Source organism: Ursus americanus, chromosome 5 (genome assembly GCF_024610735.1).
Source record: "Ursus americanus isolate L20-20 chromosome 5, mUrsAme1.1.p, whole genome shotgun sequence".
NCBI lineage: Eukaryota > Metazoa > Chordata > Mammalia > Carnivora > Ursidae > Ursus > Ursus americanus.
This window is the reverse complement of record NC_142131.1, coordinates 46,532,189-46,556,338: the sequence shown is the minus strand read 5'-3', so window position 1 is coordinate 46,556,338 and position 24,150 is coordinate 46,532,189. Positions and strand designations below refer to the sequence as shown.

Here is a 24,150-nt window from a genome sequence, read left to right as displayed (position 1 = left end):
TTCCTTCTCTTCTGATATGGATCCTCTTTAGACATAGGAAAGAAAATTCTAGAAATAATATTTATAGGTCTGACTCTTATTAGTCCTCCAACATAATTCTATTTCTTTAACTACAAGTTATAAACACAGTCTCTCATTAGAAAGAGTAAGTGTGGAAAAGAACGCAATGTGACATCTGTTTTCAAGGGCAAAGGAGAATCATAATACAGTGACAATAAGTTATTTTTGAATGGTACAAAGTTATGTAATACTAAACTTGTGTGTCTACTAACTTTCAATTCCAGTAAAACCAGGTCCCAAGTTGGCATAAAAAGCGAAGGGGAATGTGAGACCAGTAATCCAGAGCAGGTGAGGACAAGTGTTAAAATGGTGGGAAATCTTGGGAGGCTGACTTCAGAGAGAAAAAAGATGCTCTCCTCTTCTTTCTTTGGTGAGGTGTTAGGACGAAAGCAATTCTTGCTTTACCTAAGATGGGGCACTGCTTGCTTAGATGAAAAGCAGTTGATAGTTCCTGCAACTGGAGCAAGTGACTTTGGTAATTAGACTTTTCAGCTCTATTTCTGCTTTCTATGAAAAAAAAATCCATCCATCCATCCATCAAAAGGAAACTACACTTGTAGTTGAAAGGGCATTATGCTTCAGTAACTTAATCTGAATTGAAACTCTAGCACTGTTACTTGCTGTCAGGAGATTTTGGGCAAATTACTTACCCACACCGTCCCAGTGTTTCCATATCTAAAAATGAGGTTTGGATTAAATAGCTTTTCCCTATGCTAACATTCTGTGAACTTGTGATTATAGGAGAAAGAAATGAGTATCTCAGACATGTCACACTGGACTCTTTCTAGCTGACTGTTTTCCCTAAGTCAACGTTTGGTGCCCTGTCTATGCTCTTATAGCACCTACCAGGACAGTTAGCACGTCATATTATAAATATAACATATAAATATTTCTTTGTGTCATCCAGTAGATTGTGAGCAAGTGCAAGGACTGTGTTCCACCTTAGTTCTAGCCATACTAGGGTATCTGTGTTACTAATAAATGAATAAGTAAATGAGCACCATACGTAACCTCATGAATTATGCAACACTTACTGAGCTACTTCTAGGCATCTGGCACTGCTCTAGGTGGCTAGTGTGCATTGGGCAGAAAAGCACTGAGTACTATAAAATTTCTGAAAACAGTGTGGAAGGCATTACAATCAGGATGATGAATGTTAAGTTCTTTTCCCTGTTCTTCAGGATCTATGTAGTGCTTTTCGACCTTATGTGAAGGATGGAAGACTTGGATGCACGAGGGAAAATGATCCAGTCCTTGGCCCTGATGGCAAAACACATGGCAATAAGTGTGCCATGTGTGCTGAGCTTTTGTAAGTATCATCATCACCACGTAGCCCAAGTAGGTGGATTTGATGAGGACACAGTTGGTTGCTGTCGGAGAAACGCTCCACAGAGGGATACAGTCCTTTTCATGAAGCATACAATTCTTTGTCTTCGTGAGGTGAAATAGTCCTTGCTCTCCGAAGGGTTTCTTTTCTTTTTTTTTTTTAAGATTTTATTTATTTGACAGAGATAGAGACAGCCAGCGAGAGAGGGAACACAAGCAGGGGGAGTGGGAGAGGAAGAAGCAGGCTCATAGCGGAGGAGCCTGATGTGGGGCTCGATCCCACAACGCCAGGATCACGCCCCGAGCCGAAGGCAGACGCTTAACCGCTGTGCCACCCAGGCGCCCCAACTTTTCTTTTTAATTCATAGTATCTGCTAGAGTTTCTTAAAAGGCATGGATAAGGTAATTATGTTAATTATTAAATCCAAGACTCTTAATTTGCTTAATTATAACGATAGGACAATGCACAGTATTTTATAAGGCGCAATATTTTACAATTTAGAAAACACTTTCCTGGAATAATCTAGGTCAGTCTTTTGAAGTGCAGTGCTTCATTTGAATATGTAGAGACTCTTACTAAAAGCGACAGTCTAATTTAAAATAATAATAATAATAATAATAATAATAATAATGTCATGTGGCTGCCTTCATTATTACTAGAAAAGGTGGAACTTTAGGAAAGGGAACGATAAGCTTAACTCTCTCTGAGTGCCTGGACATCTGTGAGTACTGAGGCTGAGATGTGAAGAAGATCCAATGAGTCTTTAATATTCTGGCTGTTAAACAAGATACAGACACTCTCTATGTCAGCAGGCTTTAAGGTGCTCCATTTACTTCCATGGATCTTTAAAATCAGGACAGAAGAAGATCTAACAGATTAATAAATTTCACTCCTGCCTTTGAAAATTACAGTGTGCTGCCAGAGAATTCAAGGGCACGTCCTGTCAGGTTTACAAAACAGTGATTATATCTGTTTTCCACACAGGAAATAAGCCTAATTTCTACTTTCTTATCTAGGAGACATGTGCTTTTAGTTTTCCAACCGCCCCAATTCTGTGACTTTCTGTTTGTTTTCATGCACTAGCTAAAAAAAGAGAATTTGACCTCTCTAACTCGCGGTTTCTTCCTCTGTGGAACTAATAATGCCTGTCTCTGGATAGGACTATAATTAGGTAATAGATACCAGAGGACTTAAGCTCAGTTCAGTGTCACTTTTTTTACAGCAGTGATTTTACATAAAGGCAAGCAAATACTTTACAAGGTTTGGAAAAGGTTTACATAAGGGTGTGGATGGCAGTACTTCAAGTGCTGAGTTTGGTTTCACCCTTGTCACAACACTGTGTTAAAAAGCTCTTGGTTCTGCCAGTTAAAGGGAATTTTCCCCAATGATCTTCTGTTTGTTTAAAGGGAATTTTCCCCAACGATCTTCTGTTTGTCAATCAAGGAGTCACACCCACCTACTTTTACAGAACAAAGCTTCTAATTGACTGTTAGTGAGTCAGTGTCACACCCTTCCTTATCTTTGGCAATTTTCTGGCTCCAATTCGAGACTGGGAAAAGCTTGTCTCACGTTAAGTGGATTGGTGTAACAAGCTATGGCCAAGGATATGAAAGTGCCTAGCACAGAACTGAACACTGAAAATATGATTGAGACATAAACTGACCAACTGTTCTCTTTCTTAACAGCTTAAAAGAAGCTCAAGAAAATGCCAAGAGAGGTGAAACCAGAATTCGACGAAGTACCGAAAAGGTAAATTCCTCACCAACATAATTTGATCTTGTGGCCAAAGTATTAACAAAGTTGGGCTTGAATCTTGGAAGTAATTCAATAATGTCATTGTCCTTAATTTTTACAATAAATTGTTTCCCTTAATTTCAAACTTCCCCAAGTTGACTGTTTCAAGTATATTAATCATTAGATTCAGAATTAAAATAGCGTTTCCCACCTAAAGTTCAAAAGCTATTCTTAAGAAAAAGAAAGAATATAAATCAGAAAATATGCAAATTAAATTCTGCTTAATTTCCACCAGACTTCTCTCTGGCTTAGATTAATTTTGCTTTGACTAATTTTTTTAATAAAACATAATATAAATTAGACAGGAATAACTTGAAAATAATTCTAGAGTCTTTTGAACAGTGTATGCACTGGTGCCATTTGATGTATCCTCCCACTGATGTAAATTGGACTTATTTGGTTATTACAGTGAGGCCTGCATTTATAAAGGTCTTGCTTCTGTTTAAACAAAAATATCAAATATTGACATTGTGGTTTTTAAAGTACCCTTAAAATTGAGTTTTTTCAAATTATTATATGGTTTAATTGTTTAGTATAAAAAATTATTCCTTTTAGCAAATGAATAAACATTGTAGGTCATAGCTTGAATTTCCTAAACCGCCAAGTTTATTAAACCCTACTTTCACTGTAAGTGATAGCAGTTACTTTACTTAAATGACGACTTTTTTGTTGAGAAGTCAGAACAATTTAGTTTTACCCCTGGTTTTGTTATGCTCTGGCTGTGTGAAACTGACCAAGTCATCTCTTCTCTCTGGGCCTCAATTTCTTTGTCCCAAATTAAGGAGTTTGGAAAACAATCTCAATTTTACTTTCTTGTTGGAATGTGATTCCATATCCTGTACTCTTTTGTGTTAATACAAGTGTAGAGGCCTCTTTTAGGCAACAGGCTTGAACAATGGAAACTTGATCAAGGCAAAAAGGCCCACAGCAATCCCCTGCCTGAATACAAACAGGCCCATCAAGCAACCACCTCAAAATATCCATCAGCCCTAACTATCTAATGGGCTACTTAACACTGGGACATAGGTACCAAAAAAAGAAAATTCCGTGCATTCCCATACCTCCTCTCCTTCCTTCTTTATATACAGCCCCCACCCAGTGCCTCATGGTCATCTTTGCTGTCCTTCCTGCCCTTTCTTGTGGTGTATCCAACAAACTTTTATCTCTTTTGTTCTGCCCTAGGTGAATTTTTTCACTTGCCTATGCCACCAGCCCCCACTCCATCAGGTTGTCCCATACTGGGGGCCCCCATCCAATCGGGAGAGATAGCACAACAAGTATACTATTTTTTTGGATGATGGTCATATGTTTTCCTAAGGATAGACACAATTCCAGTTTTTGGTAGTCAAGGACTAAACTTCTACATCATGGTGTTATTCAGTCAAGCAAATTTCCCACCCTAAATAGGGTGTTCGACAGAGTTTCAATGAATGAACATGGAGCAATCAGTCCTCAGTAATTTGTTGAATATTAACTGAGATTTGAAAAGCGATTCTTTTGGTTGTTAAATTTCAGTTAAAAACTTTGGGTCATCTTGTAATATTGAGCATTTTATCACTCGATAAACACAGACAGTTTTTTTCCATTATCTATCACTAGGTCTTGTTCATTTTTCTCTCTTTTTCTCTGTGGCTGGGGTCGTTGTTTTGGTGGGGTCACTGGACATGATTGTGTTGAATACGGCTGCTTTATAGTGATGTCTCAATATCTGCCCCATAATTAACCTGTCATTGGGTTGCTCACAAAAGCATTTCTTCAGAATCTCCTTGGATGAATCACAACTTATAAACTGAAATTATCATTGTTTCTCTTATGGGAACCATTGAACAATTTTCTTACCATGCTATGATTATCAAGTGATTGTCTTCCGTGTCTTTATTCCTAGATTGTTACAACCAGGAAGTTTGGAGCACACCCATTGCTCCTCCAAAAACAAATGTCTTCTTATTAGGAGTCAATTAGGATTCTCTTGTAAAGTGTCCTAATGAAATATGAGTTATTTTTTAAAAATTGAGACTATTACATCTAGAAAAGGCCCTAAAGAGCATTATTCCAAAAACTTCATTGTATAGTTGATAAGATTGAGGTGTCTAAGGTGATGGGCCTTTGCTGTGATTTCCCAGTTAGAGGCATAGTCTAGCTGCTCAGGTCTTCCAGCTTCAAACCATACTCTTTATGCTCATGTTTTCCTGGCTGAAATGGGAAGATTTTTCACATAGTTGAAAAAGGCTTAGAGAAGCATTTTTTTGTAGGTTGTGTTTTGTGGGCTATGTAGTAATATATGCCATTATAAAACATGTTTATTAACATAGAGATTCCTAAATTTAGAGTAATTTGGAGTAGATAGACATAATTATAGCTGTAAATATAAAGTTTAGCCTTCAATTCAGATAGTAGAATTTTCGAAACACAGAAAAACCCAAAAGTACTAAACCAAAGCATTGGGAAACCTGGATACAAACTTTTCTTGAGTTATTTGGGGAAGTCACAGCCTTTTAAATTTAAATTTTAGTGTTGGTGTTTTACCTCTCTCTAGTGGGGAGTGAAGGAAAATTAGATTCACTCTCTGTGCTTTCCACCTACTGTATTAGAAATGGACATCCATAAATCAAAGTGGACATCGGTAAAGGATGCCACAGTCACAGAGAAGACAATGGATGCCCCCTTATTCTTTTTCCTTGCAAACCAGATTGGATTGTTCTTTATTTGATCCATATTAAATAGTGTTTAAGCATCTCATCTTATAGATTATTTATTCTGCCTGTTGGCAACTTTTTTCTTTTGTCTCGACAGCTGCATTTTGTTATGTCTTTCTTGGAATTTGTTGAAAAATCTTTTATTTTTTGTAATCCTTTTTTCATAGACTTGAAAGTTAATAAGAACTATCTGATTTTATGAGATATTTGCTCAGCTTTATTCTTTATAAGGCTCTTTTACCTTTTTTTTTAAAGATTTATTTATTTATTTTAGAGAACACGTGTGCAGTGGGGGAGGGGAGAGGGAAAGAAGCAGACTCCCTGCTGAGTGCAGAGCCCAAGGGGGGCTCGATCTCAAGACCCTGAGATCATGACCTGAGCCAAACCAGAGGTTGGCCACTTAACCAACTGAGCCACCCAGGCACCCCATGGTTCTTTTATCTTTTAATAAATATACCACATAGTAGATACAGGTAACTAATAATTTATTATTAGTTATACTAATAAAATATATACTAATATATTAGTAATAAAATATATACTAATAATAATTTCATTACATAATTACTATTTCTTATTAATCCTCCTTAATATGTTATACATTTACCAACACCTTCTAGGCCTGACATTCTTTGACTATAAATCCATGATATACATTTTCTATGTGAAAGAGTAGAAAAGTGCTAAATGTAATTACATACCTTTTTTGCAGGATTTTTGTGAAGAATATGAAACCCAAGTGAGGAATGGAAGACTTTATTGTACACGGGAGAGCGACCCAGTTCGTGGCCCTGATGGCAGAATGCATGGCAACAAATGTGCCCTGTGTGCTGAAATTTTGTGAGTACAGATGTGGGTTCTTTGGAGTGATGGGACAGGTAAAGTGGAGATTAATGGGAATGGTGAGTAAGAACAATGTTGAGGTGCAGCTTTGTTGTTGAAAATTTTTGAGCAGTTTTCTGTCGTCTGCAAATCCTGATATCACCTAAAATAGATCCTAATGATGTATGCCTGAGTACAAATGGATTCTATTTTCCAGTTAGAGGACTGGATTACAAAACATTTCTTAATATTTCCTCCCAGCACCTTTGTGAGCCTTTTTACGAGATAGTTATAATACAGAATGAGGGTAAAAGTTGGTACCAAGACTTTGACTGTTTTCCTTCAGTAATTATCCCATTGTGACATAATAGACGTTGTCTCCCACAAAAACTTCATGTTTATATGTGACTTGCATTAACTTTATCTTTTCATCTTGGGCATCTGATCTGGGGGGAAGGACAAATCCCACAACATATAAATTACAGCATTTATGGAGATGTCTCAGACCAGGTCTCATCACTCTTTCAGATCCTTGAACTCTCGAAGCTCTCTCCTTTACGCTGTCCTACTACCAGTTTGTCTCAGTCTTGGCCAGCTAGTGTCTCTTCTTCTGTGGATCACATTTCAAGATTATTCTTCTTTGGATAAGACCTCCTGAAAATTTCTTAATTGAAATCAATCTTTATAACTCTTAATAATTTTATTTCATAGCAGTCATCACAGCTAGTAATTGTGTAATTATTTCTATGATTCTTTGTTGACTGGGTTCTAAGTTCCAAGAACACAGGGTATGTGTCTGTTTTATATATAGCACCAGGCTAGCACTTGACAAAATATAGTTACTAGCCAAATGTTGAATGAATGTGTGAATGAAGATCCCTCCTCTCAAGAAGCTTAAAGTTAAATAGCAGAAATAAGCCATGGACACACACACACACACACACACACACACACACACACCCACACACGTTGCAAGACAGAGGGAGAACTATCCCATAAGAGAATATTCAGCTATGAAAATATAATGACAGATATATTGTTCATTTCCACTTTGAGGTCTGGAATGTCTTCTTGAAGGAGGTAGAATTTAAGTTGGGGAGATTTAAAAGAAGGCAAGATGACAAAAATGGTCATTGCAGTGGAAGGAAATGTCATACGCGAAGGCAAAATAAAAGGGATTCTTTGGAGAAAGAGTGAAGATTTCAATCTAATAAGGAGCCTTAAGATGATTGGAAAATGTTTGTTCTAGAACTCATGAACACATGGCTGTATTTCCACCTGCACCTAAATGACTTTAAAAAAAAATTTTTTTTTTAAAGATTTTATTTATTTATTCGACAGAGATAGAGACAGCCAGCGAGAGAGGGAACACAAGCAGGGGGAGTGGGAGAGGAAGAAGCAGGCTCACAACGGAGGAGCCTGATGTGGGGCTCGATCCCATAATGCCGGGATCACGCCCTGAGCCGAAGGCAGACGCTTAATGACTGAGCCACCCAGGCACCCCCTAATTTTTTTTAAAATAAGATTTGCTTATTTATTTGAGAGAGAGAGAGTGAAAGAGAGAGAGAAAGCACAAGCAGAGGGGGAGGGGCAGAGGGAGATGGAGAAGCCGACTCCCTGCTGAGCAGGGAGCCCCATGTGGGCCTTGAGGCCAGGACTCTGAGATCATGACCTGAGCTGAAGGCAGATGCTTAACTGACTGAGCCACCCAGGAGCCCCCTAAATGACTATTTTATAACACAAGGATTTGAAGCATCTGTATTCATTTATTTATTTTGGGTTTTTTCTCCAGCAAGCAGCGTTTTTCAGAAGAAAAAAATAAAGCACATGAAAACCTGAGGAAGACTGAAGAAAAAGTCAAAATTAAGAGAGAAACGGAGGTGATGATTAGTTTGATCGATTTAGTTATGACTCTTGTGGGGGATGTGTGCATTTTACTCTAGAATGCATTTTCGATATTGGTTCTTTTTCCTCCACTACTGATGGATTCTCTGCAAAGTAGTTTATGGTTGACATTTCATAAGATTTATAAGAATAATTCGACATTACAATTTTTAGCTCTATTTGGAGGAAATTAATCAAGTCATATTAGTAGAATAGTTCCTAAACAAAGGTAATGTATCAAAGCATTATCTGAATTCAAAGTTTGGTATGTGTGGTAGTGTTCTGGAGGTCTTCTTTGTAACATTTTAATATTCTCCCTTTAAAATCATACCACATTCTACTCTCCAAACACTTCTTAACTAGTCATTTGTCTTTTTCCTCCTGCTGCCAACTTAGCTCATACATCTAATGGATTTCCTTTGTGTTGATTCATTAGCATCCTGCCTGGTCTCTATGCTTCTCGCCAACATCTTCCACAATCCTCGAGATTCAATGCATCTTCCACATTGTTTTTATAGAGTGGGAAATATTTCCATGACTCAGTGGACTTATGAAAAGCCAACATTTGAGGGTATCCTAGAGGGTATCTGGACCATTTCACTCCTTATTTTTAACAGCAAGTGTTCTCCCACCTTCTGTAGTGTGTAGTTCACAGTTTCATAAAACAGCGTGCTTCAGGAGTTCCCCTTCTGACTTCATGTAATTCCATCGTATTGTCTAGGCCTCACTTTCAACTGATTTCTTTCCCTCAATCCTTTAATTTTATTTCTCAAATCAAAACATTCCTTTTACCTTTCATTTCCAGTTTCTCCCTTCCTCTTTGTCTTCCTGGTTCTTTTTTCTTCCTTCCACACTTCCTCCCTCCCTTCCTTTCCTTATTTTCTTCTATAGTTTCTCAAACTTCAGTTTCCATTCACTCAAATCCTCACATATCTGGCTGGGTGGTCTTTCTAAAACAGAGATTTGCTCATATTCTTCTCTTCCATAAATATTTATCATTTTCCAATTTCCTAAGAGTAAAGTCCAAATTCCCTTCAAGGTTCGGTGATCTAGTTTTGACTTATCTTCAAGGTCTCCTTTTTGACCACTTCCCAAACCTTCCTCTCTTTATCCAGCTAATTCTTTATTCCTGACAATAATAGATTATCTCAAGATAACATGGTCTTTTATGCCCCTCTGTGTTTGCACATATGTCATAATTCCTCTTGGAGGACCTTTTGCCACATTGTTTACCTAGACACATCCTAAAGATACAGAACTCAGCTATAAACTCTTCTCTGTACTTCCATGAATCATTCTTCCCTTTGTGCTTGTACAGATTTAACTCAGACCTGTGTCAAATCTCTTAGTTTTTTATACTGTAATTCCTTATCCTGTCCACTTGAGTGATAAAAGAGCTAAATCACATTTATATTTATATTCCCTTAATACATTTGTTGAATACTTAAATGGGTGACTTTTAACACAGAGAGAAATATCTCAAAATTTTGGGATGATCCTACATCCTAAAAGTTTTATTTTTTATCCTTAGTTCCTCTTCTCTGTTATCTTTAGTTAACAGCATCTAAAATGTATAAACAGAGGGCATATGGGTGGCTCAGTTGGTTTAGTATCCCACTCTTGATTTTGGCTCAGGTCATGATCTCAGGATTGTGAGATTGAGCCCCATGTTGGGCTCCATGCTCAGCATGGAGTTTGCTTGAGATTCTCTCCCTTCCTCTCCCTCTGCCTCTCCCTGCCCATTCACTCTGACACTCTTCTCTCTCAAATAAATAAATAAAATCTTTAAAAAAAATGTATAGGGGCACCTGGGTGGCTCAGTCGGTTAAGCATCTGTCTTTGTCTCAGGTCATGATCCTGGGGTCCTGGAATCAAGCCCCATGTTGGGCTCCCTGCTCGCAGGGAGCTTTCTTCTCTCTCTCCTCCCTGCTCTTGTTCTCTCTCGGTATCTCAGTCTCTCGCTCTCTCAAATAAATAAATCTAAATAAAATAAAATAAAATAAAATAAAATAAAATGTATAAACAGAATAGGGAACTATATCTAAGCTGTCTCATTTTCATTATTTAGAAACTCTGCAGTGAATATCAGGATCATGCAAAGAATGGAATACTTTTCTGTACCAGAGAAAATGACCCTGTTCGTGGTCCAGATGGGAAAATGCATGGAAACTTGTGTTCGATGTGTCAAGCCTTCTAGTGAGTATAGAACGTCAGAGTGTCTAAAGAATGCCAGAGAAGGGACTTAACAGAGAGTCTAATAGAACTCTAACTACTTATGTAAATGGAGAAACTGTGGCTCAAAATAGGAAAGGGAGTTGAATAAGTTGACTACTTAACATTGAAAATGTTAGCAGTAGAGTTGGGAGGAGGGCCTAGAGCCATTTACTCCAATATGTCTGCTTCCTGACACTCATTCTCTTACCACTGGAACATCCTGACAGCCATGAGCTTGTGCAAGTATCACATTCTCCCTACTGCTGAAGCTTCATATGTGAACCTGTGGTACAAGTTTATAGGCATCTCATCTTCCAGAGAGGTTAGGGCCCAAAGGAAGCACTTAATGCAGATATTGATTATTAGAGTTAAGGTTGCCCATCAAACAATCATGAGCCCTTACAAAATTAAAGTAAATATTACTTTATATAATGTGACATTTCTCAATAAGTTAGAATTGGCAGTTTGCTTTCAAAATTTGGAACTACTCCCAGTTTATTTGATTGAACTCAGATTAAGTAGTTGATTTACATTTCGAATCTATGGTCTTTTGTTTTGATTGATAGCCTTGTGTGTTTGAAATAGCATCAGTTAACTGTACATACCATGCAATTCTGTTGTAAAAAGCAAATATAGGCTCATTTGGTTTATCAACGTATGGAAATTATTGGCCTTTTTCCACCCACACTGCATTTTGTCTTTAGATAACACAGCCATGAGTAAGCAATACATTTAAGGTGTATTAATAAAGCTAGGGTGTGCATGATGTGATAGACTATAAACTTGAGAGGAGAGACCTCGGTTAATTTAGTCCTTTCCTAAAAAGTATAGCCAAAGCCCTATCTGCCTCAGCTGCTCTTTGTAAAACAAGGGAACCAGTCTATGTGCTTTGTAAAGGTCACTTTTAGCCTCCAGGTATAATGTCGCAATGATACTAGTTTTGATATCTCCTTGATGGACATTGATGCTATTTCTTTTTTGACCACAGGCAAGAAAGGTATTTTATAGAAAACAAGCTTTCCAGATCCACAATCACTATCTTTCTTTCAATGTTAAGCAAAAAGTATGAAGAAGTTATGGTATCTTACCATACTGGAGGCTGTTTTTTTGCTTCTCATTGGTATGTAGTGATAAAAGGACAAAATTGCTCTTCCTAAGGAGGGAGGACAGATTAGCAATGCAAGAATGTGGACAAATAATTGCCTATACCTGGGCCAATGGATTCGTCTCATTTTTTCTCTCATTTAGCCAAGCAGAAGCTGAAGAAAAGAAAAAGGTTGAAGCAGAAGCAAGAAATAAAAGAGAATCTGAAAAAACACCCTTATATGCAGTGAGTGGAATGCCCCCATTGAGTCACACTTTGCATTCTAATTTGAACATATTTCAGAGTCTAAAGGGTGGAATATTGGCACTTGGGTGGCTCAGTCAGTGAAGCGGCTGCCTTCGGCTCAGGTCATGATCCCAGGGTCCTGGCATCGAGCCCCACATCGGGCTCCTTGCTCAGCAGGGAGCCTGCTTCTCCTTCTCCCTCTGCCTGCTACTCTGCCTACTTGTGCTCTCTCTCTCTCTGTCAAATAAATAAATAAAATTAAAAAAAAAATAATAAAGGGTGGAATATTGTCCAGTAAAAATTGCCAGGAAATCCTAACCATTTAATCTGGAGATGACATTGAGATGAATGCTATGGGAACTTGATCAATTCTTGCTGCTTCCAAGACTAACCTTGTCGAGTAAAAATTATTTGAAGTCTGAAAAAACTAGGTTCTAGCACTGGTTTCATCACTTATAGACTGTGTTAGCTTTTGCAAACCACTTCCCAGAGACTGTACGTGTATATTTTCTACATATGAATTTTTAAAATTTCACATCTGAATTGGGATAAAAATACCTTCATTCCGCACACGGAAAGCCTGTTTTTACCTCTGAGATGTTACAATATTTGTTTCCATAGCCTTCTATAAGTTGTTACTACTTATTTTTTAGAAGATGAAAGTCTCCTGCTTTTCCCTCTAGGTTCTATTCTTTCCCTTATTCAACTATCCTCCCTAACAGAGCTAAGAGTAAAGCTTCACATAGTAATCAGATCACAATACTGTTCTGCTTAAAAGCCACGAAAGGCTCATCATCAACTATAGGGTGTACCTCAGTTTCCTTCTCTCTCCCTTCTTATTTGGCTTATCTTTAATCAGAAATTCATATTCTGCTATATGCCCGTGTAGTTTCCTACTTTGTTTCCCAGCTTAATGGTCTCTTATACATATTCCCCAATCCTTTTCTTACCCACGAAAATACTGTTTACTCTTCAGTCTCACTCAAATTATTCTTGTTATGTGACATCTTCCCGGGTGTTCACAGTCAGATCTCATGGTCCTAACCTCTGTGTTCTCAGATTTTCCTGTACCTGTATGTTTGCATTTACTTTATTCTTACAAAAAATTTTTTTAAGATTTTGTTTATTTGCAAGAAAGAGGGAGAGCGCAGGAGAGAGAGAGCATGAGCAGGGGGAGGGGAAGGGCAGGGAGAGGGGCAGGGCAGGGGGAGGGACAGAGAGAGAGGAAGAAGCAGACTCCACACTGAGCTGGGAGCCTGACCTGGGGGTCCATCCCAGAACCCTGGGATCATGACCTGAGCCAAAGCCAGACTCGTAACAGACTGAGCCACCCAGGCTCCCCAGCCCTTATTTTAGTGTGTTTAGATGATAGTGGAGTTTACTTGTCCACGTCTTTTATTACACTGTGACATCCCATTATGTCTTACGTGTTCCCGTCTGTTAGCAAATGATGAGTTCTGTTTGTTGTGTTAAATTTTACTCTTGAGAGAAACACAACTAAAGTCCTGGTGTCAAAGAAGCATAATATTAGTTTCTGCCAAAGTTGATGTTCCAGTCTTCTGCTTGGAATAGGAATAAAACGTATCCCCAGCTTGCTTTCTCTGTCTTGGCAGGAGCTGTGCAGTGAATACCGCAAGCTTGTGAGGAATGGAAAACTCCCCTGCACGCGAGAGAACGACCCTATCCAGGGCCCAGATGGGAAAATGTATGGCAACACCTGCTCCATGTGTGAGGTGTTCTTGTGAGTAGCACTACGCCTGGGAAAATGAGGGAGAGTTTTGTCCTTTCTGCTTCATTTTTTATTTTTTAATTTTAACTTTGTTATATTTTATTTCTTAAATTGTGTTTGTTTCCTGTCAACGGCATCTTTACACAATGTCATAATTATCAAAGAATAATTCCTGCTCTGTCCTGAGAGAGGGGCAATGAGGTCCACATGTAGCTGCTTCTCGTACCCTTCTAATGCAGTCTGGCTTGGTCACTGAGGTACGGTGGGTACTTCAGCCTCGTCCCTGTGTTCTAGGATTCTCTCAGTCATGTCATGTTCTTGAATACAGGTTGGTTGTTCTGATGAGGGGAAGGGAAGTTAGGAACCATCTATGTTGCCATCATGGTGAGATCACTCCTATTCAACTCCAAAGAATCATTCTTGCTTATCAGTCACTGGTTGAGTTCCTTTGGAAGTGTACAGGATGTAAAACAAGGATCTTACCCTTGCAGAGCAGGCTGTGAAGTCATCTGAAATCACACAACACATCACAAAGCAAACATATCGATATGCAAATCGGTACATTAGTTCATACACAGGACCTGGGGAAATGACTTGGAATAGAAATGATGAGTATCTGGTGAAGTGAACCCCTCCTATGTGTCTCGTCAGCTTAAACAGCTGTGGTAAAGCCTACTCTACATTCCTAACCCCACAGTTTCTCCTTCATGGTGATCAGGATTTTGCTTCATAGCACTAAGCACAGTTAATAGCTGTAAATTAGTACGTGTGACTATATGTTCAATATCTCTCTCTTCTACTAGACAGTTGTTGTTATGGAAGGGATTCTAGAAAATGTAAGCAGTGAGTTCAGATTAACTTTCTGCTGCATTTCTGTGTTCCATTATGAGAGGACCACTTCAGCAGGAAAGCAAAAACTATTTAGAAGAAATGAATAAAAACCATGTCCTTCGAGGACTGTTAAGGCTTGGTACATTTATCAAGGGGGGAGTCATGGTCTTGAAATATCCAAGTAGCTTTTGTTTTTAAATGTGGAATCAACACTAGTTCTAGGTTGTCTCTGTGGATGAAAGTGGAAACAAAGAGAGAAAGCTCTGGAAGGGGTCTGGCTCAATGCCAGAAGCAACTTCCTAACCGTCTGGGGACTTCAAGGGTAGAATGACCTGTGTGGGGTTTCAAGGATGATAGAGGTAGAGAATTTACTAGCAGATTAAAGCAAAGCTAGACAGTAACCAGACATACTGAGTATTAGAAGATGTGAGTAGTGGGAGATCAAAAAACTTCCTGTGGATTAGGGTTTAAATATGTGGTGTACATTTATCAGTTCTGTGTCCTTGGGAAAATGATCCATTCTGTCAGTTTTCTCATTTGTAAAAGGGGTTATAAATAGTAGTTTTGTAACATGCAGTTGGGAAGATTTCATGGAATGAGCCCCAGGTCAGGCACATAGTAAGAATTTAGTAAGTTGTGTTTTTGTTGTTGTTGTTGTTGTTTGTTTGTTTTGTGTTTTTTGTTTTTTAAAGAGAGAGAGAGAGAGAGCACAAGCAGGGGAGGAAGGTGGTGAGGAGCAGAGGGAGAGGGAGTAGGGAGCTCAATGCAGGGCTCAATCCCAGGACCCTGGGATCACAACCTGAGCTGAAGGCAGACATTTAACTGACTGAGCCACCCAGGTGCCCCAGAATTTAATAAGTACTAACTGTAATAATTAAATGGTATTTGAGGTCACTTTCAACCTGGACATTCTATGATCCTTACTGATCTCTTTTTTAATCATTCCTTTTTAGCCAAACAGAGGAAGATGAAAAGAAAAAGAAGGAAAATGAGTCAAGAAATAAGAGAGAATCTGAAAACACAGCCCCCTTTGAGGTGAGGGGAACTTCTCCAGAAGTTGAAGGCGGAGGCATGTGGACCTGGCCTCCATAGATGGCATTCAGGAAACTCATAAATCCCCTGAAACTGTAGGAAACATTTGTACAGTCTGTGTTTGTTTATATGTGAGCATATACCCATGTGCATATGTGACTATTTCTTGGTCGAGGATGTGTAACTTTTATCATTTAAAAATAGTCATGTCTTCCCAGTTAAGAACTATTCTAAAATAAGCCAATTGCTGTTCCCCATTTAAGAAAAAAAGCCTGAACTTCAGCTATTTTTCCAGTCTGCCCCCACCTGTGTTCAAAACCTCAAACTTCCTTCCTCAATTTCACAGGAATTGTGCAGTGAATACCGCAAGTTAAGGAAGAATGGACAGCTTCTCTGCACGCGAGAGAATGACCCCATCAAGGGTCCAGATGGGAAAATGCATGGCAACACATGCTCCATGTGTGAGGCCTTCTTGTGAGTAGAGCTCAGGACTTCAGAAAGAGAGGGAGAAGGAACTGAGGGAAGTTTTTAAACAGTTGCAAATAATGCATTTTCCTCTTCAGGGCAGTGATCATTTTTGGGTGTCACATTTAAATGAACTAAAACACACACACACACACACACACACACACAGAAGAAAACACAAAACGAAAAAGCAAGTGGAGAGCTTTCAGATGATGATTACTGTGATCTGAAGAGAGCCATAATAATTTGTTTTAGGATATTTTAGAGGTAACTCGAGATCTTTTATTCAGAGAAGAGAATATGATAACCATAAGAATTGCTTTTAGTTTTCTGAAGGATTATCAGCTAAAATAGGAAATGGATGAGATTACATATAAAATATCATTATGGTGCATGGAAAATTTTAGGAAGAAGGTTTTTTTTTCTGTTTTAGTTCACTACCTTTCTTCTTACTCACTCTGTGTGACCTCAAGAAGTAGAATTAAAATGGTTGAGAGCTTTAGGGACACAGATTTGGGTGCAAAATGAAGATGAATTTTATAATAGTTGAAGTAGGTGAAGACTGTTTTAGAAATGGTAAAAGTTGGATGCTCATTTTCAGGCGAGTAAAATACAACTGTAGAATAAATGACAAGATGTATCCTCTCAAACAAAAGTCTATGATATTCCTTAAGGTTTTTTTATCTTATTCCCAAGGGATACTCCAGTTGATTTTCTATATACCCAGAATTTCTGAAAGGATTCAGTCATTCAGTCTCCCCTGGTGGAGAACATTATAACCCTGAAGATTTGTCCAGTAGTGTTTGGGCATAGAAGCACTAAAAACCAAATCATCATAACCATCATTTATTGAATGCATGTAATCGGCATATACTTGCTAAAAGTTTTGCTACCTTAATCTTCACAATAAACACATGAAGTGGATCTTGTATTATCGCAAGATGACAACATAAAGGCCCAGAGAAGTTGGGAATGAGAAATAGCCGTGCAGAAAAAAAATGAAGAAAATGATGTTTTCCATTGTATGCTGTAAATGTAATACAATCATTTAGCAATGCCGTTATAACTTCTGGCAATTAATTATATTTGCCTGTAGTTAGGTTTGTCTCAGTCTCTTTTTCTTTACATTTCTTTATATTTATCTTTCGGTGACAAGGAAGTAATTCTGCCACCTAGTGGTCAGCTCTGTTGCTTCCTCTGATAATTTCCCGGTATGGAAAGAAAATGCTTCTTTAATTTTTTAGTCAACGTAGACTCATGGTAAAGCTTAGATCAGTTTCCATATAAAGAAGTATGAGAAACATCACAGTTGGAGGTATTTTAGTAATTTTCTCCCATCACTATAAAAATTCCTTATCAAAAAGAAATATTTACTATGTCGTATTTTGTGGGTATGTTAGCAAAGGCTCTTGCCTTTTTTGAGAATAATTTTTCCCTCCATAGTCTTTTTTTGCACATTTTAATACCATATGCAAACTGTCTTTTCACCTTTTTTTTTTTAAGATTTTATTTATCCATTCGAGAGAGAAAGGGAAAGCATGAGCAAGGGGAAGGGATAGAGGGAGAAAGAGAAGGAGACTCCCTGCTGAGGCTCGATCCCAGGACCCCGGAGATCATGACCTGAGCTGAAGGCAGACGCTTAGCTGACTGAGCCACCCAGGCACCCCGTCTTTTCACCATTTAAAAAAGTTTTAATTTAGGGGCACCTGGGTGGCACAGCGGTTAAGCGTCTGCCTTCAGCTCAGGGCGTGATCCCGGCGTTATGGGATCGAGCCCCACATCAGGCTCCTCCGCTATGAGCCTGCTTCTTCCACTCCCACTCCCCCTGCTTGTGTTCCCTCTCTTGCTGGCTGTCTCTATCTCTGTCGAATAAATAAATAAAATCTTAAAAAAAAAGTTTTAATTTAATCAATGAGCAAGTCTTATGTTGATTGAAACGTAACATTTTTACATATTATTTACACATTTTTACCTTTTATGGTGAAAACTTTATACATATTTAACAGGATTAAATTGTTTAGATTATAGATCCAGTTGTGCTAAACTTGATTTGCAACACTGTTAGTTACCTAAAATGGTTAAGAGCTATCACCCTCACTTTATTTCCTTCATATGCCTTTTTTTTGGAGGGTTCACTCTTAATAATAACTACAGTGATGATGATAGCGATCATTTATATCACCTTTGTCAATCATTTCATTATGTACCAGATATTTCCTCTAGTTGCTTTACACGTATCAGCTCACTTAATGCTCACAGCAATCCTATGAGAAGAATGTGGTTATTACTCCTCCTATCCCTTCCTTCCCCTTCTGCATTTAAAGATGAGGAAGGCACAGAGAGGTTCAGACATCTGTTGTGTTCCTTATGGCTCTGGACTCTGTCCTCTTTACCACCATGCTACACTGCCTCCCAGAAGCCAAATATTAGCACTTTGTAGAGAGCTGTTGCAGATGTAAAAGAATCAGCCAATAGGAAAATATTACTGCAGTGTACTTGCTGGCAGCTAATGGGTTTACTCATTAAGGGACTTTCTCTTGCACACTAGTTTCTTGAGGTGAAGTGAATCATTTCAGTTTATTTTCCAATAAAATTACAAATTGCTGTGAGTGGATCCTTGGGGGTGCTTGAGAATTGTCAAAGCAACGAATGATCAAACTGTAAATGTTAAGAATCTACTGAACTGTATTAAGACCCATTTCTTTTTCCCTCTTTTTCTTCCCCTGATCCTTATAGTCAGCAAGAAGAAAGAGCAAGAGCAAAAGCTAAAAGAGAAGCTACAAAGGTAATTTTTCTCGGGACTGCTAATGCTATGCCTTGACATTTTTTTCTTCTTAAAGTATTCTAGATACCTCATTAGCAGAAATGTTTTCCTTTTTCAATTGCCATGCCTGAAATGAACAACAGCAGCAAAAAGCCTGTCACTTGTCAAAAGGGGTCTCAAGTAGAAGTTTCTAGAGTACTAGTTTTATTGCATGATAATTCACATTTTGAGTTTCATTTTATAAGAAGGAGAGGGTTAACTTACTCCGTAAGGCATATTCTCCATATTTGGCTTCTCACAAGTAGCACAATAAAATCTGACTGTATGTGATGTCAGATTACTCTCATATAACGGCCATAAACAAAATTTACCTTTATGGATTTTATTACCTAATAAATGCAAAATATAGCCTAATATTTATTTGGGAAAAGTAGACACAGTTTAAAAGTCTACCTTTAGGGGCGCCTGGGTGGCACAGCGGTTGGGCGCCTGCCTTCGGCTCAGGGCGTGATCCCGGAGATCCGGGATCGAGCCCCACATCAGGCTCTTCTGCTGTGAGCCTGCTTCTTCCTCTCCCACTCCCCCTGCTTGTGTTCCCTCTCTCGCTGGCTGTCTCTATCTCTGTTGAATAAATAAATAAAATCTTTAAAAAAAAAAAAATCCTTCCCTCTTTAAAAAAAATAAAAATAAAAATAAAAGTCTACCTTTAAACTGACTCACTTTCTCATGAACTTTCTTTCTGTTAGTTGAAACCATCCTTTTATTGGTAATTTAGAATTGGACACTTGTTTTATCCATAATATCTGATGAGCTGCTAAATCATCTTAGATTTTCCAGTCAGTCTTAACACATTTTTTTCTTCCCTCTGCTCCTACTGTACCTCTCCTGTTTGAAATCCCCTATCCCTCTTCTTTTTCAAGGAACTCCCAGAAAGGTGTCAGTTTCTCCAAGCGCTCATACTTTTCCTCTCCTCCATATCTTTATTTTAAATATATCTTTATTTCTTAATTTAAGCATGTTTTTCTTTTCCTTCTCAGCCTTCTTAAAGACAAATTGAGATTCACTAATTTTTTTGCACATTATTCTTATTTTAATTTTTCCAGGTTTATTGAGATATAATTGACATACAACATTGTGTAAGTTTAACATTGTGTATATTGTCTTGCTTTGGTACACTTATATATTGTAAAATGATACTCCCTTAGCATTTCCTAACACTTCCATCACATAACGTTATTACATAAATACATCTCTTTTTTGTGGTGAAAACATTTAGGAGCTACTCTCTTAGCAACTTTCAATTATACTGCGTAATACTGTTGTATTGTTAACTATAATTACCATGCTGTAAAGCAGATCTCCAGAACTTATTCATCTTATAACCGGAAATGTATACCATTTGACCAGCGTCTCCCTATTTCCCCCACCCCCTGGCAAACACCACTCTACTTTCTGTTTCTATGAGTTCAGCTTTTTCAGATTCCACATATAAGTGAGATTGTACTGAATTTTTTTTTCTGTATCATTTATTTCACTCAGCAGTGTCCTCTAGTTTCACCCGAGTAGTTGGAAATGCAGGATGTCCTTCTTTCTCATGGAAGCTCAGCAGTATTCTCATTCCTCCAGGAAGCCTCTTCTTCTAGGTCCATGGAAGCCCCTCCCCTTTATAGACTGTGACATGTAACATAACACAAACATATACATTGTTCTCTGCTAATTTTGTCAGCCTTCTTCTGCACCTAGAGTGTGAGCAGAATGATGATGAGAAATATTTCTGGATCCAGTCTAGTGCAAGGACAATTCTGAGTCCATGATGGAAGCTTTGTAAAGACTTATCGATTTACTGCTCCTTGTGATCGCTTTTTGTTTTTCTTCTACTCTGCGTCACTTATTCCTCAGAAGAGGCAAAGGTGCAGAAAGGGTAGACAGTCATTCTGAGAAAATATTTTCCAGGAGCTCTGCAGTGAATTTCGGAACCAAGTGAGGAATGGAATGCTTATATGCACCAGGGAGAATGACCCTGTCCGCGGCCCCGATGGCAAAATGCACGGAAACAAGTGTGCCATGTGTGCAAGCCTATTGTGAGTACCTACCCTCGTCTGTCCCACTGAATCTCTTCATCATTGATCACGTCTGAGTCTCAGTTTCCTCAGAAGTGTGTAGAATATATACCATGGCTTGTATGCTATGTAAGTTTAAAAGCACAGAGACAAGACATGAAGTAATAATGAATCACACAGTGACAATGTGATTCTGTATCCAGTTATCCTTCTATCCTCTAGTTAAGTCATGGGAAAGTCTTAATTTATATTTTTAACACTTAATAATCATCATTCATAACTGACACCATAAGTTTGATGATCTGGATACAGTAATATCTTTGTCTCTCTCACCCCTGACATTTTATGATTCTGTGAATATATTCAGCTCTTGGCTAAGGGAAAACCAGTTGCATAGAGGTTTATGAGGCCAGTAGGAAAGAAGTGTTAAAATAACCTGAATGAGAGAGGGAATGGAGAAAGTTGCATTTATCCCTTCAGGGACATTACTGTGCACAGCTTAAATAAACACTCTGTTAAGTGGTTTAGCATAGAGAGTAAAACCTGTACGAGGCAAGCCCATACAATACATGTTTATTGAAATGTCTTCTTGTGAGCCGAGTCCAAGGGACTCTTAGGCCATTGTCTTGGTGAGTGGGACCAAAACTCCATTGAGTGAGACAGTATAGGAGAAATTGACTATTACCTCCTCAGGGTCTCCTCCTTCTTAGATTCCTCATCCTCTACAGAGTCTCAGGCTAAGGTAAATGCTGAGGAAAGTGTTTAAATAATATCTGTTGAAAAGCTGCAAAGTTATTGTTGTCCCTTAACTTTCACATGTCCTTGTCCAGTCTCAGGTATGTGCACATATTTCCTTAAAGGCGAGATTGACAGACTATGCCAGTAGTGTACACAGTGACCTGAGATTCAGGACATCAAGGCTCTTTTCTCACTTGATCCATTTGTCCATGCTGTGCTGATGACTAAATGAGATGTGATCAGTGCTACAGAGTTTCCAGCTTTGATAAGCTGTGTATCAATAGAAAATGGCAAGAAAGCCAGAAGCTTAAGCTCATGATCAACCTATCATATTAATTGTTGAATCTTCTTAGACTTGGATAATTATTCTAAAACTTGAACTTCAACTTGAATATTAATCCCCTTAAACTAATATCTAAAATTTTAATTTTATAGTGAAACATGGTTTATTTTGACTATGGGCCAATCGTCTGTCTTGGTATCACCTCTGGCTTTCCTCACTGATATGGTTGCTATTTACATAGGAAAAGTTGCACGATTTTTAGAAATCAAGGTGACTGTGGCTTCTTTCAGATCACTGAAGTCACTGATTGATGGAATAAGACTGATGGAGTCAAAACTACTTGAGGGTTTAATACTGATAAAAGATCATGTTAGTTTTTTTTTAGGGTGGATTGTATTTCATTATTATTTTGTTTATTATCTGCATTATTTGGCACAGTGATAGTATCTCTTAGACTGGGTAGATCTTTACTGAAGAGTGAATCTGACCTTGTCTGGAAGATCCTCATCCCTTTTTAAAATACATTTTCAGGGGCGCCTGAGTGGCACAGCGGTTAAGCGTCTGCCTTCGGCTCAGGGCGTGATCCCGGTGTTATGGGATCGAGCCCCACATCAGGCTCTTCCACTTTGAGCCTGCTTCTTCCTCTCCCACTCCCCCTGCTTGTGTTCCCTCTCTCGCTGGCTGTCTCTATCTCTGTCGAATAAATAAATAAAATCTTTAAAAAAAAAAAATAAAATAAAATAAAATACATTTTCATAGAGAATGGGAAATCCTGCTTAGCTTGTATCTTTTTTGTTTTTAATTGCAGCAAACTTGAAGAAGAAGAAGAGAAAAATAATGTCAAGGAAGGAAAGGACAAAGCAAAGCCTGAGAAAGTGAAAAGAGAAGCAGCGCAGGTAACTGTTTTAGATTTTAGAACACGTAAATATTCCATTCCCCTAGACTAGCCTCCCGCTCCTGCCTCCTCATCCCAGTGTCCTTAGTGACTTTACAGACTGAGAACATTTATTTGGATCCTTGTGTATGAGAAGATTCCTTCTTCCCTCTGATTTAGTTGCTTGTGTATTTGAGAAGAGGTCAGTCACCATTTTCTCCACTGACCATGTGAATTGTATTATCCCCAAGAAAGAAGTACATATAGATGGCTATCTTGTTTGAATACAAACCAATTGAGGCAGATTTCAGATTTTTCTCTATCTTTTTATATAAGGATGGGTAGTTCAAAACAAAACAAAACAAAACAAAACATACAAACCCTAAGTTTTAATCCCAATTAATTTCCTGTGAGATTTTGGGGAAATTACTTAACAGCATTTTTGAGCCTTGGGTTTGCATTCTCACATCATGATGATGATGATGATGATGATGATGATGATGATGATGGCTATTAATTATTTAGTTGCTGCTATACGCCATAGGGTATAGCAATTTTAGGGCTGATCTTTGTAGTAACCATTCAAGGTATGTATTATTGTCTGTATTTTATAGAAGAGGACTCAGAGGCTCAGATAAGAAGTTAGGAAATATATAAAGTTAATAATTTGAGAGCCAGCAGTTGGACCACAAGTTCTGGCTATAATGTCCATGATACACCTTAGATCTTGCACCCTGTCACCATTTGTAAGATTCTGACGGGGTGTGCCTCAGGTCTTCATTTCTCCTCTCCTGTATCCTTTTATAATTTGGAAGACCTGACTTCTTAACTGTTCTCCCTGCTCTCACCTTTGTTTCTTACAATCTACCCTCAACTCAGAAACCAAAGTAATTATTTAAAAACATAAGGCAGGTTGTGCCACCCAGTGGCTTCTCATCTCACTCAGAGTAAGAACCAAGGTCCTTCTAGTGGCTTACAGTGCCATGCATGATCTGACGTCTGCCACCTCTCAGGCCTCATTTCCTACTTTCTACCCATCGCCACCCTTGTGCCAGCCACAGTGGCCGCCTTGTTGCTTCTTGGACACACCAAGCATTGATTCAAGGTATCCGTCTTATGGACTCAGTCACGTTATGGTAAAAAACCTGAACTCTGGACTTATGCTGCCAGGGCTCAAATACTGGCTGTGTCTCCCTACCAGCAAGGCAGACAGTTTTGTGTCTTATTTTCTTCACTTATAAAATATT

At 38.4% G+C, this 24,150-nt stretch overlaps 1 protein-coding gene across 1 annotated transcript in view; it reads left to right on the top strand.

The window, feature by feature from the left end:
- SPINK5 (serine peptidase inhibitor Kazal type 5) overlaps nt 1-24,150 on the top strand; it is a 76,699-nt gene that overhangs the window by 24,815 nt on the left and 27,734 nt on the right. The window contains exons 7-19 of the mRNA XM_087862455.1: nt 285-348; nt 1,242-1,369; nt 3,073-3,136; nt 6,590-6,717; nt 8,492-8,579; nt 10,652-10,779; nt 12,046-12,127; nt 13,741-13,868; nt 15,641-15,722; nt 16,066-16,193; nt 18,921-18,969; nt 20,902-21,029; nt 22,838-22,925. Coding sequence (XP_087718581.1) covers nt 285-348; nt 1,242-1,369; nt 3,073-3,136; nt 6,590-6,717; nt 8,492-8,579; nt 10,652-10,779; nt 12,046-12,127; nt 13,741-13,868; nt 15,641-15,722; nt 16,066-16,193; nt 18,921-18,969; nt 20,902-21,029; nt 22,838-22,925 — 1,285 coding nt within the window. The remainder of the gene's footprint in view (nt 1-284; nt 349-1,241; nt 1,370-3,072; nt 3,137-6,589; nt 6,718-8,491; nt 8,580-10,651; nt 10,780-12,045; nt 12,128-13,740; nt 13,869-15,640; nt 15,723-16,065; nt 16,194-18,920; nt 18,970-20,901; nt 21,030-22,837; nt 22,926-24,150) is intronic.